Source organism: Epinephelus moara, chromosome 7 (genome assembly GCF_006386435.1).
Source record: "Epinephelus moara isolate mb chromosome 7, YSFRI_EMoa_1.0, whole genome shotgun sequence".
Classification (NCBI taxonomy): Eukaryota; Metazoa; Chordata; class Actinopteri; order Perciformes; family Serranidae; genus Epinephelus; species Epinephelus moara.
In genome coordinates this window covers 5482988-5496381 of record NC_065512.1, presented here as the reverse complement: position 1 = coordinate 5496381, position 13394 = coordinate 5482988, and the positions used below count along the sequence as shown (strand labels likewise).

General features: G+C 41.5%; 1 protein-coding gene across 2 annotated transcripts in view; it reads right to left on the bottom strand.

Annotated features, from left to right (window-relative positions):
- Window positions 1-13394, bottom strand: part of lrch1 (leucine-rich repeats and calponin homology (CH) domain containing 1) — a 117881-nt gene that overhangs the window by 63032 nt on the left and 41455 nt on the right. For both annotated transcript variants that reach the window (XM_050049651.1, XM_050049652.1), the window contains exons 2-4: window positions 10185-10329; window positions 2405-2531; window positions 896-1001 (exon numbers count right to left, since the gene is read on the bottom strand). In XM_050049651.1, coding sequence (XP_049905608.1) covers window positions 896-1001; window positions 2405-2531; window positions 10185-10329 — 378 coding nt within the window. The remainder of the gene's footprint in view (window positions 1-895; window positions 1002-2404; window positions 2532-10184; window positions 10330-13394) is intronic.

Sequence of the window (13394 nt, the reverse complement as noted above, 5' to 3'; positions counted from 1 at the left end):
CCTGTGCCTTTCCTTGAAACCTACTCCTCACACCCAGGCTCCCTCTGTGCACTCATGAATCGAGTGCTGTCAGATCTCTGCTCTTGGACTTTTTTGTGCAACAAACCTGCCAAAATACCCCAACCAAAATAATACCAGGTGTAGTGTTGACCGATGAAATGATCCTTGCTTTGATGCAGGTGCGTTCACTTTACTTCTAAGAGTATCCTGTATGTGTGGTTACTCTTTAACCAGGTTGATCCACTTATGATCTCCAAAGCTTTATCAAATGTACTTCCCTTGCTTTCCTTTTGACTTTTGGCAGAAAAGCACTGTGACTAAACATCCCAATGCTTGTACTTTTTTTCACAGTAATATTCAGCTACATTCAGTATAATAGTAGCTGTACAGCACATTAACCTCCTGTCAGAGTGCTGGAGTCAGAACAACGTCACCTTCATGACTCAGCAACGAGTTAAAGCAGCAGGGTTCAAACTAGCTGGTAAAGCGGAGGGTTTTTAAGATTATTCTTTGGGCTTTTTGGCCTTGATTTGATAGGACGGTGGTAGTGTGAAAGGGGGATTGAGAGGGGATGACATGCAGCAAAGGGCTGCAGGTCAGAATCTAACCTGCGGACACTGCAGCATGCACGTAGCCTTTGTACACGGGGTGCCTGCTCTACCGGGTGAGCTACTCAGCACCCCAAAGGGCAGGTTTTTGAGGGACAGAAAGAAATCTGAAAGTGAAATCATTCATTTGCTCTCAAATGGTAAAAAACACGCTCTTGAATAAAGACAGAAATAAAAATCCATAAAGACGAGACACTACACATTTTGTCAGATATAAAAAAAAAGGACAAACAGGATCTTTGGATTCAACGTGGAGAAAGATTTCTGCACTTCTGTCACAGTCTCACCTTCTGGCAGGACGCAGAGAAGGTTCCGACGTACGTTTAGTTCTCGCAAAGCTTTGAGTCTGCCGATGTGACGAGGAAGAGCCGTGATCTCATTGCAGCTGATGTCCTGCAGAAAAAAAAACAACAACTCAAGTTAATACTGTCATATTTTTACTTTAGTAAAGTGAAAACAAGTTGTAACAGAGTATTGTTGCAGTAAAATGTGGGTGCTTTAACTGAAGTAAATGATCTTAATCTTCTTTCATCACTGTAGTCTTGGTTCATGCACATACTGAAGTTCAATGACCTGAACATCAACAACCAAGTAGTAGACAGTAAACATGGAGAGGACTCTGTGGGGAGGAAATCAATTGGAGCTTCTCAAAGTCAAGAAAAGACCCTTAAACAGCTGAATGTCAAGGAGGCTACGTCACTGAATTCTACCAAGGACCGAGTCCTTCCTTTAGGGAATTCTGAAGGATGCATGTGTGTATCATCAGCGGGCACAGAGTACCCATAAGCCAGAAGTGAAGGCGGGGTCTCCTCAATGACGCACACCTGGGCACTCGCTAGCCTGTTCCAATGTGACTGCGACTGTTTTCCAATGCTATGAAGGAGTCTTGCCTCGCCCTTGTAGGATATGACTTGGAAGGACTCATCCGATCAAGGAAGCATCCTTGACTTTGAGTAGCACTGTGTGTTTCCTAGGATAGTGCAGACATTACCCGCCTCTTCCTATGATTGGCTAGTACCTGTTGCCTTGATTGGTTGAGTTGGTTAAATTCAGGCAAGAGGAGTGAGATTGTTTGCAGGTCAATGCCTTCGCTATCCTAGGAAAATGCAAAATTCCCCTCTAGGGAGGCGCAAGGACCAGAACAAGTCTCAGTTCTCTTGTTGGTGGAGATGTGGAGTGAACAAGAGTCTGTGTTTAATTCGGTACGAATCTGGTCCACCAACCAGTACTTATTTTACTGAGAAATTTTAATTTTGAAACAGTTTGCCTCTTATTCCCACAGTCTCCTTCCAGTAAAATAGTTAAGCTAACCAACGGAGGTTGGCAGCAAGTCATGGCAAATCCAAAATGTAAAGGTTGTATCAAATACAGTTTATCTTTATGGATTCTACTGATGCCGAACTGACAAGAATACTGTCCACGTGTGGCGCCTTTTATCTTGGGTTTCAAGAATGATGTGTTTTTGCAGACACGTAAGGAATTTTTAATATGTCATATTTTGTAAAGGGAGTTTGGTGTGATATTTTCCACCAGGAGCAGGACGGGAAAAAATCTCTGAAGGAATCTAGCTGTAGTCTTGCAAACAGTGACCATGCAAGATCCCCAGTCTTTGTAAAATCTTATAGTCTATAATCTATAGTTTAGTTAAAGGGTGTCAGACTTTAGTCTTTTAAAGTCTTTTTAAAGTCTCCTGGTGTATAGTAGGCATTAGACACTTGCATACAGATATACAAACACAAAAATAGTCATGTTATCTGTCACACACTTGCGCACACACAGAGTATAAAGAGTGTTACCAGCTCCATGAGGCCGTGCAGCTGTCCGATGGTCTCCGGCAGGCTGACCAGCTTGTTGTTGCTGGCGTTGAGGACTCTCAGAGGTAAACCACACAGACAGGCCGGCAGAGCGCCCAGCTGGTTACGACTGCAACACAGACATCACTCACGCAATCAGATGGAGGAAAACCCATTAATCATGATCATGTGACCTTACTCGTATGGCACTCTTCAATGAACACTTCAAAAGCCATTTCCTCCTCTTTTCACTGGTTATCTCGGATTAATACTGCTACACTAACTGTCAAAGAACCCGAGGCACATTTATGTAAGTTCTTTTAAACTGTCAGTGTCCTTTTTAAATAAACAATATAATAAACAATTTACACAGGCAAATTATTTTTCTAACAAATGATCATTTTTATGGACTGTTTCAGACATGAGGAGGAACTGAATGAGAGAGCAGAGCCTGAACATATGAATATTTCAGCACCAAATCTTCCAACGCAGCATTAAAATTAAATGGAGAGACGTGGGACAGTGAATGCATCACAGGATAAATGTGTTCTATAATGTGATTTCTCATTCACACGCAGGAAGTGTTTACTGCTGTTTGTTCTGTGGCACACACACACAAGAGAGCAACATGGGAAAAAAAACATCACCATATATCAACACTTCCTTTTTCCTGCATGTATTTACACGTGAGTGCAGAAATGCAAACAAACACATACACACAAACTAAATTGAAAAAGCAGGGTAGAGCCGCTTCTACAGTGTACATCATGCTTATTGTGAGTGTGTGTGAAAGGTTAACTGCGTAGCAAGTGGCTTCTTGTATGGTGGCCTCGGCCACCAGGCTGAATGTGACAACAAGTGTGAAAGCACTTTGAGTGGATGGAAGAGAGAGGAGCTACATGAACGCATCCACTCCATCTCTTTTGTGGGTTGTAATTTTTTTAACACCATGATGCCTGTCATGCAAGATGTAATCAAGGTACATTTGTAGGCAGTGAGTCTAAGTATGCAGTGCCGACAAAATGACACTGCAAACCCCAAAAATAGCTGTGACCAGGCTCCGGATATGTGAGTGGAAAATGGATGGATGGAGTTTGCCTTTAATGTACGGAGGTCTTTTTGTTGCAATCATATAAAACTGTTTTGAGAGCATATTTCTTTAACTGCAATCAAAAATCAAATTTGTAAGTAAAAACATGAGATCATTTTGCTTATAAATCAGTCCTCTTTGCTTGCGAGTTCAACTGCACTTAATGGGCGGGGCCTATGCTGATGGATGAGAGAAGAGTTTCTATTGGTGGGTTTGACGTGGCTCCATATAGAGCGGGCTACACCCACGATCCCCTCTCTCCCACTGGAAACGCTCGACAGTCAGCATTACTGCTACATCCCGGGGCATCGATGGTACTGACAGTTACGCCGTCGAATAGTTCTGCCCTGGCTAAACAAAAGCAATCTACATGCACCAGTTCAAATACAGGGTATATGCAGGAATCCTGAGGTTAATTTCAATACCTTTTTAAGACTTTTTTAAGACCTTCCAAAAAAACCTTAAGACCTCATCGCCACTTTAAGCTGTCGCTAGCAGCAACGCATCTTTAACTTACTAAACAGTTGTAGTTTGCAATTAAATCTATGGTGCACAAACATACAACAGAACTCAGATAAGATGAGAAGGAATAAAGCTTGGAAGAATAAATTAAACCAAAGGCAGGTCATAACAAGAAGCACAGCTCTACAGCTCAACATCAGCTATTCAAGGCCAACTTGCTGAAAACAACAACCTTATGGCTAGCCCCCTGCATGTGGGATTTAGGGCTGACCCAAAAAATTCGAAGCTTCGAAGCTTCGTTTGATGGCACGGGATTCGATTGTGAAAAAAACAAAAACAAATATTCAGCCTTTTTTTCTCCCGTTTTTTGGGGGGGACCTTGAACGCAACACTAATCATGCCGTCCGTTTACGGTTGTTTTTTTCCCCTTTAGCCATATGTAAACTCAAAGAACGAGAAGCAATGTCTGTTAGGCATATAAGATTTCATGTTCCAGTTCCAGTTTGTGTTTTTAATTGATTGGTTTTGGTTGGTTGACAAATAAAGGCCGGCCCCATTAGGCCGAGTAAAGAAGTCATCTGGTCAGGCCGGCCCCATTAGGCCGAGTAAAGAAGTCATCTGGTCTGACTGTTGCATGAATTGCCTAAAAAGGTTTCACAGTAAATCAGAAAACAGGGATATTATTATTGCCATGGGTTATTTGAAACAAAGGTATTCTTTACTGGTGAGTTAAGGGAGAATAGCTATCATGTAATTAAAAAATAAAACATCTCCGACAAGGAAATAGAAAGCCCGACGTGCAATGAATGGAGACCTATTATCCTGCTTGAACACAGACGACTAAATTCTTTCAACAATGTGACTCAAAATAATGATAAAATAGATTTTATTGATGTCAGATAATATGCTGATGGTGACATTTTCCACCGGTCCGCTGCGCTCTGAGTCTGGTGTCAGTGACACATGCTGCTCTGAGTCACGCATCTGTCTGCTAGCGCTGCAGTGCGCCGAGGGTTTTAATTTTTAGAGTGAAAAATCAAAAGTTAAACACTACTTATCAGCAACCACAAGTGTTTTTTCGTTTGTGAATATTTTTATCTTAATTCTAGAGTTGCAAGAAACGGCCTTTTCGCCATAAATTGTAAGTTATTAAGTTTTTTGGACTTTTTTTTCGCTCAGCACCCCCACACACACCCGATGGCAGTCCAAGTGTGTCTACCTACACATCGTTGTTTGTAATAGTCGCAAGTAGGAAAATAAATTATACATTCATGGATACTTTTTGTCAAAGCTTGAATGCCAAGAAAATTTAATACTTCATAAAATCGCGATTAAGACTTTTTAATACTTTTTAATGGCCTTAATTTTCCGACATGTGATTTATCAACTTTTAATACTTTTTAAGACCTCGCGGACACCCTGAAATAAAACATTCTTACTACTATTAGTTGTGTATAAACGTAACTGCTCATTGATTTTCGCCACAGCTCCCGCACTGACTTCCCCGTGAACTACAGAACTCCCATGTTGCTTTGCAAGCTATCGTTCTGATCGAGACTGGCCAATAGAGACGTGTCTTACAGCTTTCAGTTTAGGCCCCGCCCACCAGGTTCAACTTTTTACTTGCAGAACTTTTTGACTTGCAAACGAAAAAAAAAAACAGACTCACAAACAAAACTTCTGGATTTGCATTTTTTACTCAATCATTTTTTACTTGCAATATTGATACTTTTGCTCTCAAATCTTTTTTTTTGATTGCAAAACCTACTCTGAATAATAAAGAAACAAATGTAGCTCCACAATAATGTCCATCAATATTTCACAATAAAAGCCTTGTGTTAACAAATAAAGTGATTCTGTCCACAGACACACCAGAGGGCTTCACACTGCAACACAAACAAGAACTGTGAAGCTAAAAATAAATTTATTTTCATGCCTGAGACACACTGTACAGACGCAGACATCAGCTGTGAAAGGTGCTGGTGTGACGACATCAATGTGACTTTCAACAGACCATTTTCACTGTCTAGTTTTACTGCGATCTGTGCACATCATGTGGAGAAAACAGCCACAACTCCAAATCTCTAGATGAGCTGCAGCCAGCTGCTGATGTGGGCTGTGTGGCCCCGACGTCAGACGACAATAAGCTCTAACGAACTCACCTGGCAGCTGTCATACCCGAGCAAACAAACAAAGGAGTGTGACTGAATGGGTTTTTATGGCTGTTATATAAAAAAGGCTGATCAGACTTGATCCTGTTGATCAGCTCAGGATGACTATTTTTAGGCCAAATGTTTTGCTGATATTTCAAAGGCAGCTCTGATGGAAAGGCAGTAGATTATCGGACTGTGTAACCATGTATTACGTTCAGTACTAATGCTGCACATATGCAGGACTTTTACGGTATTCTACTTCTACTGTATTTGATCTGAGTTTGTGAAGTGTCTTCATCCGGGGGGCTAAACTAAAGTTAACCTTTTTCCTGCTGACTCATCCTCTAACTACATATAAACACCTCTCATCCGCTGCTTCCTCTGTGAGCCTCAAACTTCTGCCTTGAGTCAAGTCTCAGCTTCAACCTGCGATTGTCAGGGGAAGGTGTAAAACATCTGACACGTTCAAGAATGCAGAAATGATGACAATAATAACAACAAAGGGTTTTGTGATGTCTCCTTTGGAGGCTCTCTGATTGGCTGCTGAGATGTATCCTCCTCTGTCGGTCTGAACGCCTGTTGTAGTTTACTCTCTTTAAGCAAACCACTGACTCAGTAACAGTTTCATGCAAATGCTTGATAATAATTTGATATAATATTACTCAGCTACGTCCAGCACATCCTCTCGGCTGACATAATGTCCGTTTTTAATTTTTAATTTCCCCCACTTTTGCCTGTAAAGCACTTTGGGCAAATAAATCTCACTGAGAAAAGCAAACGAAACAGCGTCTTTAATGTCCGACCAGTAAAATAGAAACACACACACACACACACACACACACACATGTGGATGTCCTGTACAGAGACACACACGCATATTCACCACAGGACTGTGAAACCCCCTCTGACTCAGCTCTGAAAATAACTTTCAGGAAACATATAAGTGACTTTATCCAGCTGGTCTCACACACACACACACACACACACACATACTTGTTTTTANTGTATTCAGGTCGACGTCCCCACCGAGATAGAAAAACAAGTACACACACACACACACACACACACACACACACACACACACACTCACACACTTTTTCGGGAGACAATGGAGAAAAACAACACTAAGCGTCTCCAGCAGCTCAGTGTGTCTGCACTGAGGCACAGCTGTGATTTGAGTTAAACGTCAGCACACAAAGTTCTGATACATGCTGATGTTTCGCAGGTACAAAGTTCACCATGTTCATCATGCTAATTTAGCGTGTTAGCATGCTAACATGTGCAAATTATCAGTAAAGCCAGCTGAGGCTTTACATCTCTACATCATGTATCAACATTATCTTCTTATATTCACACCTCTAACAGCCTCTGACACGGATGAAACTTCTCTGTTTCAGATGTGACACTGAGCTGTTTGACTTTAGAGACACTAAAAATAACGCTGCATGATTCCTGGAGAGGAAGACGGAGCGTCCTTCCTGTTGTGACAGGACAGGCTCTGTGTGTGTGTGTGTGTGTGTGTGTGTTAGCCTTTCTTTCAGTGGTGAAATATAAAGACCTTTCTGTCCAGAGTGTTTATGAATATTAGACATCACACACATGCATGCAGATGCGCAGCACACAAGCGCACACACACACACACACATCTGCGGTCATGTGTTCATGCACTGTGGTTGATTTTTCCCACCAGATCAGCATTTAAAAACCTGATCAAATCGATTATTCATTAAATTACTAATTAACTCAGTGATAACACCATGACAGAAAACTGTGTGTGTGTGTGTGTGTGTGTGTGTGTGACGAAGACAACTAAGCTGAGCAGCGAAGAGGAAAAGATCCGGTTCACTGGTAATAAAAACATGATGGTTGAGGAAAATCAGTATTTCGGGGGATTTGGTGGGGTTAGGGTTAAGTGCAGACTGCCACCAGCTGAAACTTCTCCTGGTTAGAATCCCTTCAGTGCTCATTGTTCAGGAGGTTTTAATTGGGAGCTGAATTATCCTCTGAGGTCTCTTCCTCTCCAAAACAACCGGACCAGGCTGGTAAAAGCACTGAATAAAACCCTTTCACATTACAAATCAGTGCATCTGTTTGGTATCTCAAACACCAGTGGCTCCCTTTTCTCTCATAAGTTAACGTGTGCTCACCTTTATCTGATCCAGACATTTGGGAGGTTTTTACTGTGAACCTAATTATCCACAGAGGTCTCTTCCTCTACAAAACAAACAGACCTGGGGTCTCCTTTAAAAAACAATACCTAGGATCCAAATTAAAAATGTACATACAGACAAAAACCAAAACTGGCACGTGCCAAAAATATTCTACAATCAGGCCTCCACCTCTCCATCTGTGTCACCAATTTCCTTACTGATAATTATTTCCATTTTATCATTTTCCTGATAAATCATAGGATAATTTGGTCAATAAAATATGATTGAAAAATGCCAATCATTATTTCTGGAGGGTAATGTCTTCACATTGTCTTGTTCTGCCAGACAAACAATCCAAAACTAAACGATACTCAGGTAATTTTGATATAAAACATATCTGAGCAGTAAATCCTCACAGCTGAAGCCTGAACCAGACAATGTTTGGTGTTTCTGGTAGAAAGAAACTTAAAACAATTACTAAATTATTAACATAGTTGATGATCAAACTGATCAGTTATTTCAACTCTAGATGTAAACTGTCTAAAAGCTTGTATCAAACTGACAAACTAAGAGGTGACATTAATGTTTTTAAATAGAGATCAGAGTCACACATCAGGAGCAGAGAGTCTCACAGTGACGACAGTGTGGAGACAGCAGGAACACCTCGACCTTTAAACACTACCTGACAGAGAGCGCTACACTGTGTGTGTGTGTGTGTGTGTGTGTGTGTGTGTGTGAAAGTTTTCTGGGTTAACTAACAGTCCACTGAACACTCTGTGTGTCTGTCGACACTTGGCAAGCTCTGCAGTTCACCCTGCAGCATCTATGCCACCACACACACACCAAAACACACACTCACACCTGCAGTGACTCACACAGCGGGAGCGCTGAGACTCTAAGCCGACACACAATACACAGTCTGCTCACAATAAAGGACAATGACACTGTTTTTATTTTTGCTTCATCACTCTGATTCAGTGTGATGCTGCAGCCACACACACACACAGTTATAACAACATGTACAACATGCCATTTGGATGATGTAGCCCTTTAAAGCGCTGCACTATCTGGAAAAAAAACAACTTACTGCGATTATTTTAACAGATATTGCAACTGACTTATTAGTGGCGATTTTAGCAGGAATGGTAATTTCTGCATTTAATTTTCAATGAAAAAAAATATAACAGAGATGATGATGGGACTTTTGCTGCTGTCGGTACCAAACAAGTATGCTCCCTTATGTCTGGAATATGATTTGCAGGCTGGAGCGTCTCTGTAGCACCACAGTGCTTCATTTATAATAACATGCTGTGACACATTTAACCTTTATCAAAAAATACAGCTCCTGACATTTAAATATCGCACTTGGCCATACTGGGATTTAAAAATAAATATATTGATTAACTGTCACAACAATAACAAGCTAATAAAATTAAAAAAATAAAAACCGGTTGTAATAAAACAGAATTATTCTTTTATTTTGATAATGTCATTTAATGCAGGACTGAGATTTGTTGTATTTTTTGTTCGGTGTGAATCTGAAACGTCTCTTAACTGGATCTTTTCCAGTCTGTGTTGAATTAGCACTGTGAATGTTTTAACTGCAATTTATGAAACAGTAAGTTTATGTTAATATTGTATGAGAGCGACAGCAGTAAAGTCAGTGCTTCAGGAGCTCTCTGGAAATGAAAGCATGCAGGTGATCAGTCATGATGCAGCAGCAGTACGTCTGCTTTCAGCCTAAATTAAGAATTACAATCATACTCAAAATATCTTTAATTAACTTTAAATAGTTAACAACAACATTGGGCTATCAAGATGCTGCTGCATCATACCCAGAATGCAACACCCTCTCAAGATCCTCATGTTCTCCCTGGTACAGTAAGGACACAGTGAAGACAACCACCTCAGTGTGTGTGAATGAGTACCTGAGATTTAAGGAGGTGAGTGACTGCAGGCCGATGATGCTGTCTGGGATGGTCCTGATGCAGTTGTGATACAGGTTTAGTGTCTCCAAGGCGACCAGGTGGCAGACTTCTGTGGGGACGTCGGCCAGTCTGTTCTTTGAGAGGTCTGCAGAGAGAAGAGGACGTAATTCAATAAATGATACTACAAATACAGACATGTCTGCTTGAGTTACATGTACATTTTGAATTAAAACTGATCATTACCGTCTGAATATTTCATTTTTTCCCACAATGAAACAAAAGTCTGACTTAAATTAACAGTGACAGCCCTACAGTGCACCATATTTACTGCCTGTCATTTTATTTGAGGGTTTAATTAAAGAACATGAATCTTGTGCTCTGCATTAAGCCCTCACATTTCAACAATGAAGCAAAATCTGAGATACGACTGTCGTCAAACTCAGGGAAGTCAGTATTTGTCAGCGGGAAGAGGTCGGCTGCTCAAGGCCAGGATTGGTGACATCACATCCTGCCGTAGCTCAGCAACAACAATATCAACTTCAGTTATCAGCAGCGGCCAAATAAGGCCAAGAAATGTCAGGCCAATTACTGCACATTGTTCTGGTGAGGCCGAACTCTTGAAAACACATTTGTTTTGTTAACGGAGCGAGAACACACCAAGAGTTCATTTCCTCTGCAGGCAACAACCCTGGAGACGTTCTGCTGGATTCAGAGTTCAGGTTCAAAGCCTGAACAACAAATAATACAACAGCCACGACTCGCATGAATCCTCTTTCTGTTGAGTATCTGTAATCAAATGTTTTGTGGAGTCACTTCCTGCAGACACAGATCACACTGCTGCCAATCAACACTACAGTTTTCTCAAAAAATAGCCACATTCCTATTTTCTCCCTCTGTTTTAATTCACATATCACCTTTAAAAAGTGGTTCACCTTTTATTTGTTATTAAGATGAGATATATGTTTCAACTCTGTGCCCACTTCCACAGCCTAGCTTAGCACAAAGACTGGAAGCAGGGGGAAACTGTTACCCTAGCCACCAAAAGAGAAAGAGAAATACCGCATTACTGTTGTAAGCCTCCGCAAACCAGTCAAATTGCAGTCACAGTTTTCATCCATGTCTGACCAAACTCTTTAGACTCTCTTTAGATGCTATGTTACATGGATGTTGCTGGAAAGAAGCTACAAATTCTTAAACATGGATCCTTTCCGCCCAGAAGCACAGAGAATCTATAGAATCAGCACAATTTAAATGTGGACACCAGACGTTGCGCTAGACTTTTTTGTCGCCGGTCATTTTGACCGACAGGGTCATAAAAATCTGGTCATAATCTATTTTTACCGGTCATTTTAATTTTCGTTTTTAAATGATAATAAAGATATTCAAAGACACTTAGTTTTCATTCATTTGTTTTTAATAAATCCAACAAGCAAGTTATAAAGTGTGTATTAATAAGGACATGAACGAAAAGATGAACAGACATCCACACACCCGTGCCATTAGGCTTCGGCCTGGACACACCGGACGGCACTAACGCGTCACTAACGCTTCCAGTGTGTCCAGGGCGTTATGTAGTTATGCCTGTAGGCTCGGTGACACAAAATTAAAATTGTAATGAAGTGATTATGGTATTGAAAAATGTGTTCGGTTATGCACTGTTGTGTTATTTTGACTTATAAACACGGTATTTTCTCCTCACGTTCCTCAGTGCGTGCTGTTATTTTATTTTGAAAATTGGCCGGATTCTCTCGTCTTTTCTGTGTCCGATTCCTGTTTGGTACGATCCGCTCGATCCAGCATGACAGAAGCGCTCGTGGCTCGCGTGAAAAATAGACCAGATGCCGAACTGAAGCGCTGCCTCCGCGGGCGCTCCGCTCTGCTCAGCGGCCTGTGTGGGCAGTCAGATAGGTTAACATGGGCGCTGACTGAAAACTGCCTCCGCTGCTGGGCGCTGCGCTTCGGTTCCGCGTCCGGTGTGTCCAGGGCGTTTGGCTACATGAAGCAGATGAATGACTTTTTCTCTGCAGTGTGAAAACGGCAGCCGAGAATATCCAGTTAACGCGACCCCTGGTGGACACCTTGTCTCAAATTTGGCACAAGCACCCACTTGGACTCAAGGATGAACTCACAGAAACTTTGACCTTTGGCCACCAAAATCTTATCAGTTCATCACAGCATCTAAGTGGACAAGAAATTCTCTCAAGGTGTTCTTGACATCGCGTTCACAAAAATGGGACAGATAACCTGAGAACATAACGCCTTCAGTCATGGCTATCGCCAGCACAGGGCATGAAAATACTCCCTCAAACAAAAGTGTCTAAAAGTGAAACTTTCCTTGGCAAGAATGTGACATTTTCCTGGGTAACAGGAGAGTCATTAAACGTGACGATTACATCAACGCATCTTCAGCATCAGGGGGACTGAAAGCAAAGGCAGACACTGATAAACTGTACGTCACACAGTCAGAACTTCCCTCTAATGTGTTTGTTACACTGAGCTGCATCTCCTCATATAAGTCTGCCTCATTTTCTTAAAACCTACTATTATAAAGTAAATCAGCTCTGGAGTTGCTGTGAGGTGGATTTTTCTTCTTTTTTTTTTTAAATAGAGCTAGGCTAACAGTTTCGCCAAGTTGCTGCCATCTTTGTGCTGAGCTACGCTAAAAACATCTAGAGCTATGATTGGGCCCACAAAATAATGCCTAACCCTGCGTGAACCTCCATAGATTCTGTCCAAGCCTGACCCAAGCCAGAGCCACTGCAGCAGTTTTGAGGCCAAGCCTGATTTAAAAACCCAAATCTGTACCGTGAAAACATTTTTTTGGGAATGTCAAAATATTAAAAGCTAAAGTTAACTTAAATCTTTTAGCCCAGTGACATTAGGCGAGAGACGGGGTTATCGCAGTATCGCAAGGCTGACACAAAGAGACACACACTCACATTCACACCTATGGAGAAAACCCACTCTGACACAGAGAGAACATGCAAACTCCACACAGAAGGGCTCCCCCACTCTGGGGTTTGAACCAGGAACCCTCTTGCTGTGAGGAAACTGTTGCAAACCCAACCCGATTCAAGCCTGTCCGAGTGTGACGGGTTGAATTGGGCCTGATCGGGTCTGGGCGGTGAATCAAAGCTCTAGTTTGGACATGTGGAGATGAACTCAAACATTGAAACTATATAAAAAAAAACATATTTGCCTTAAATCAAC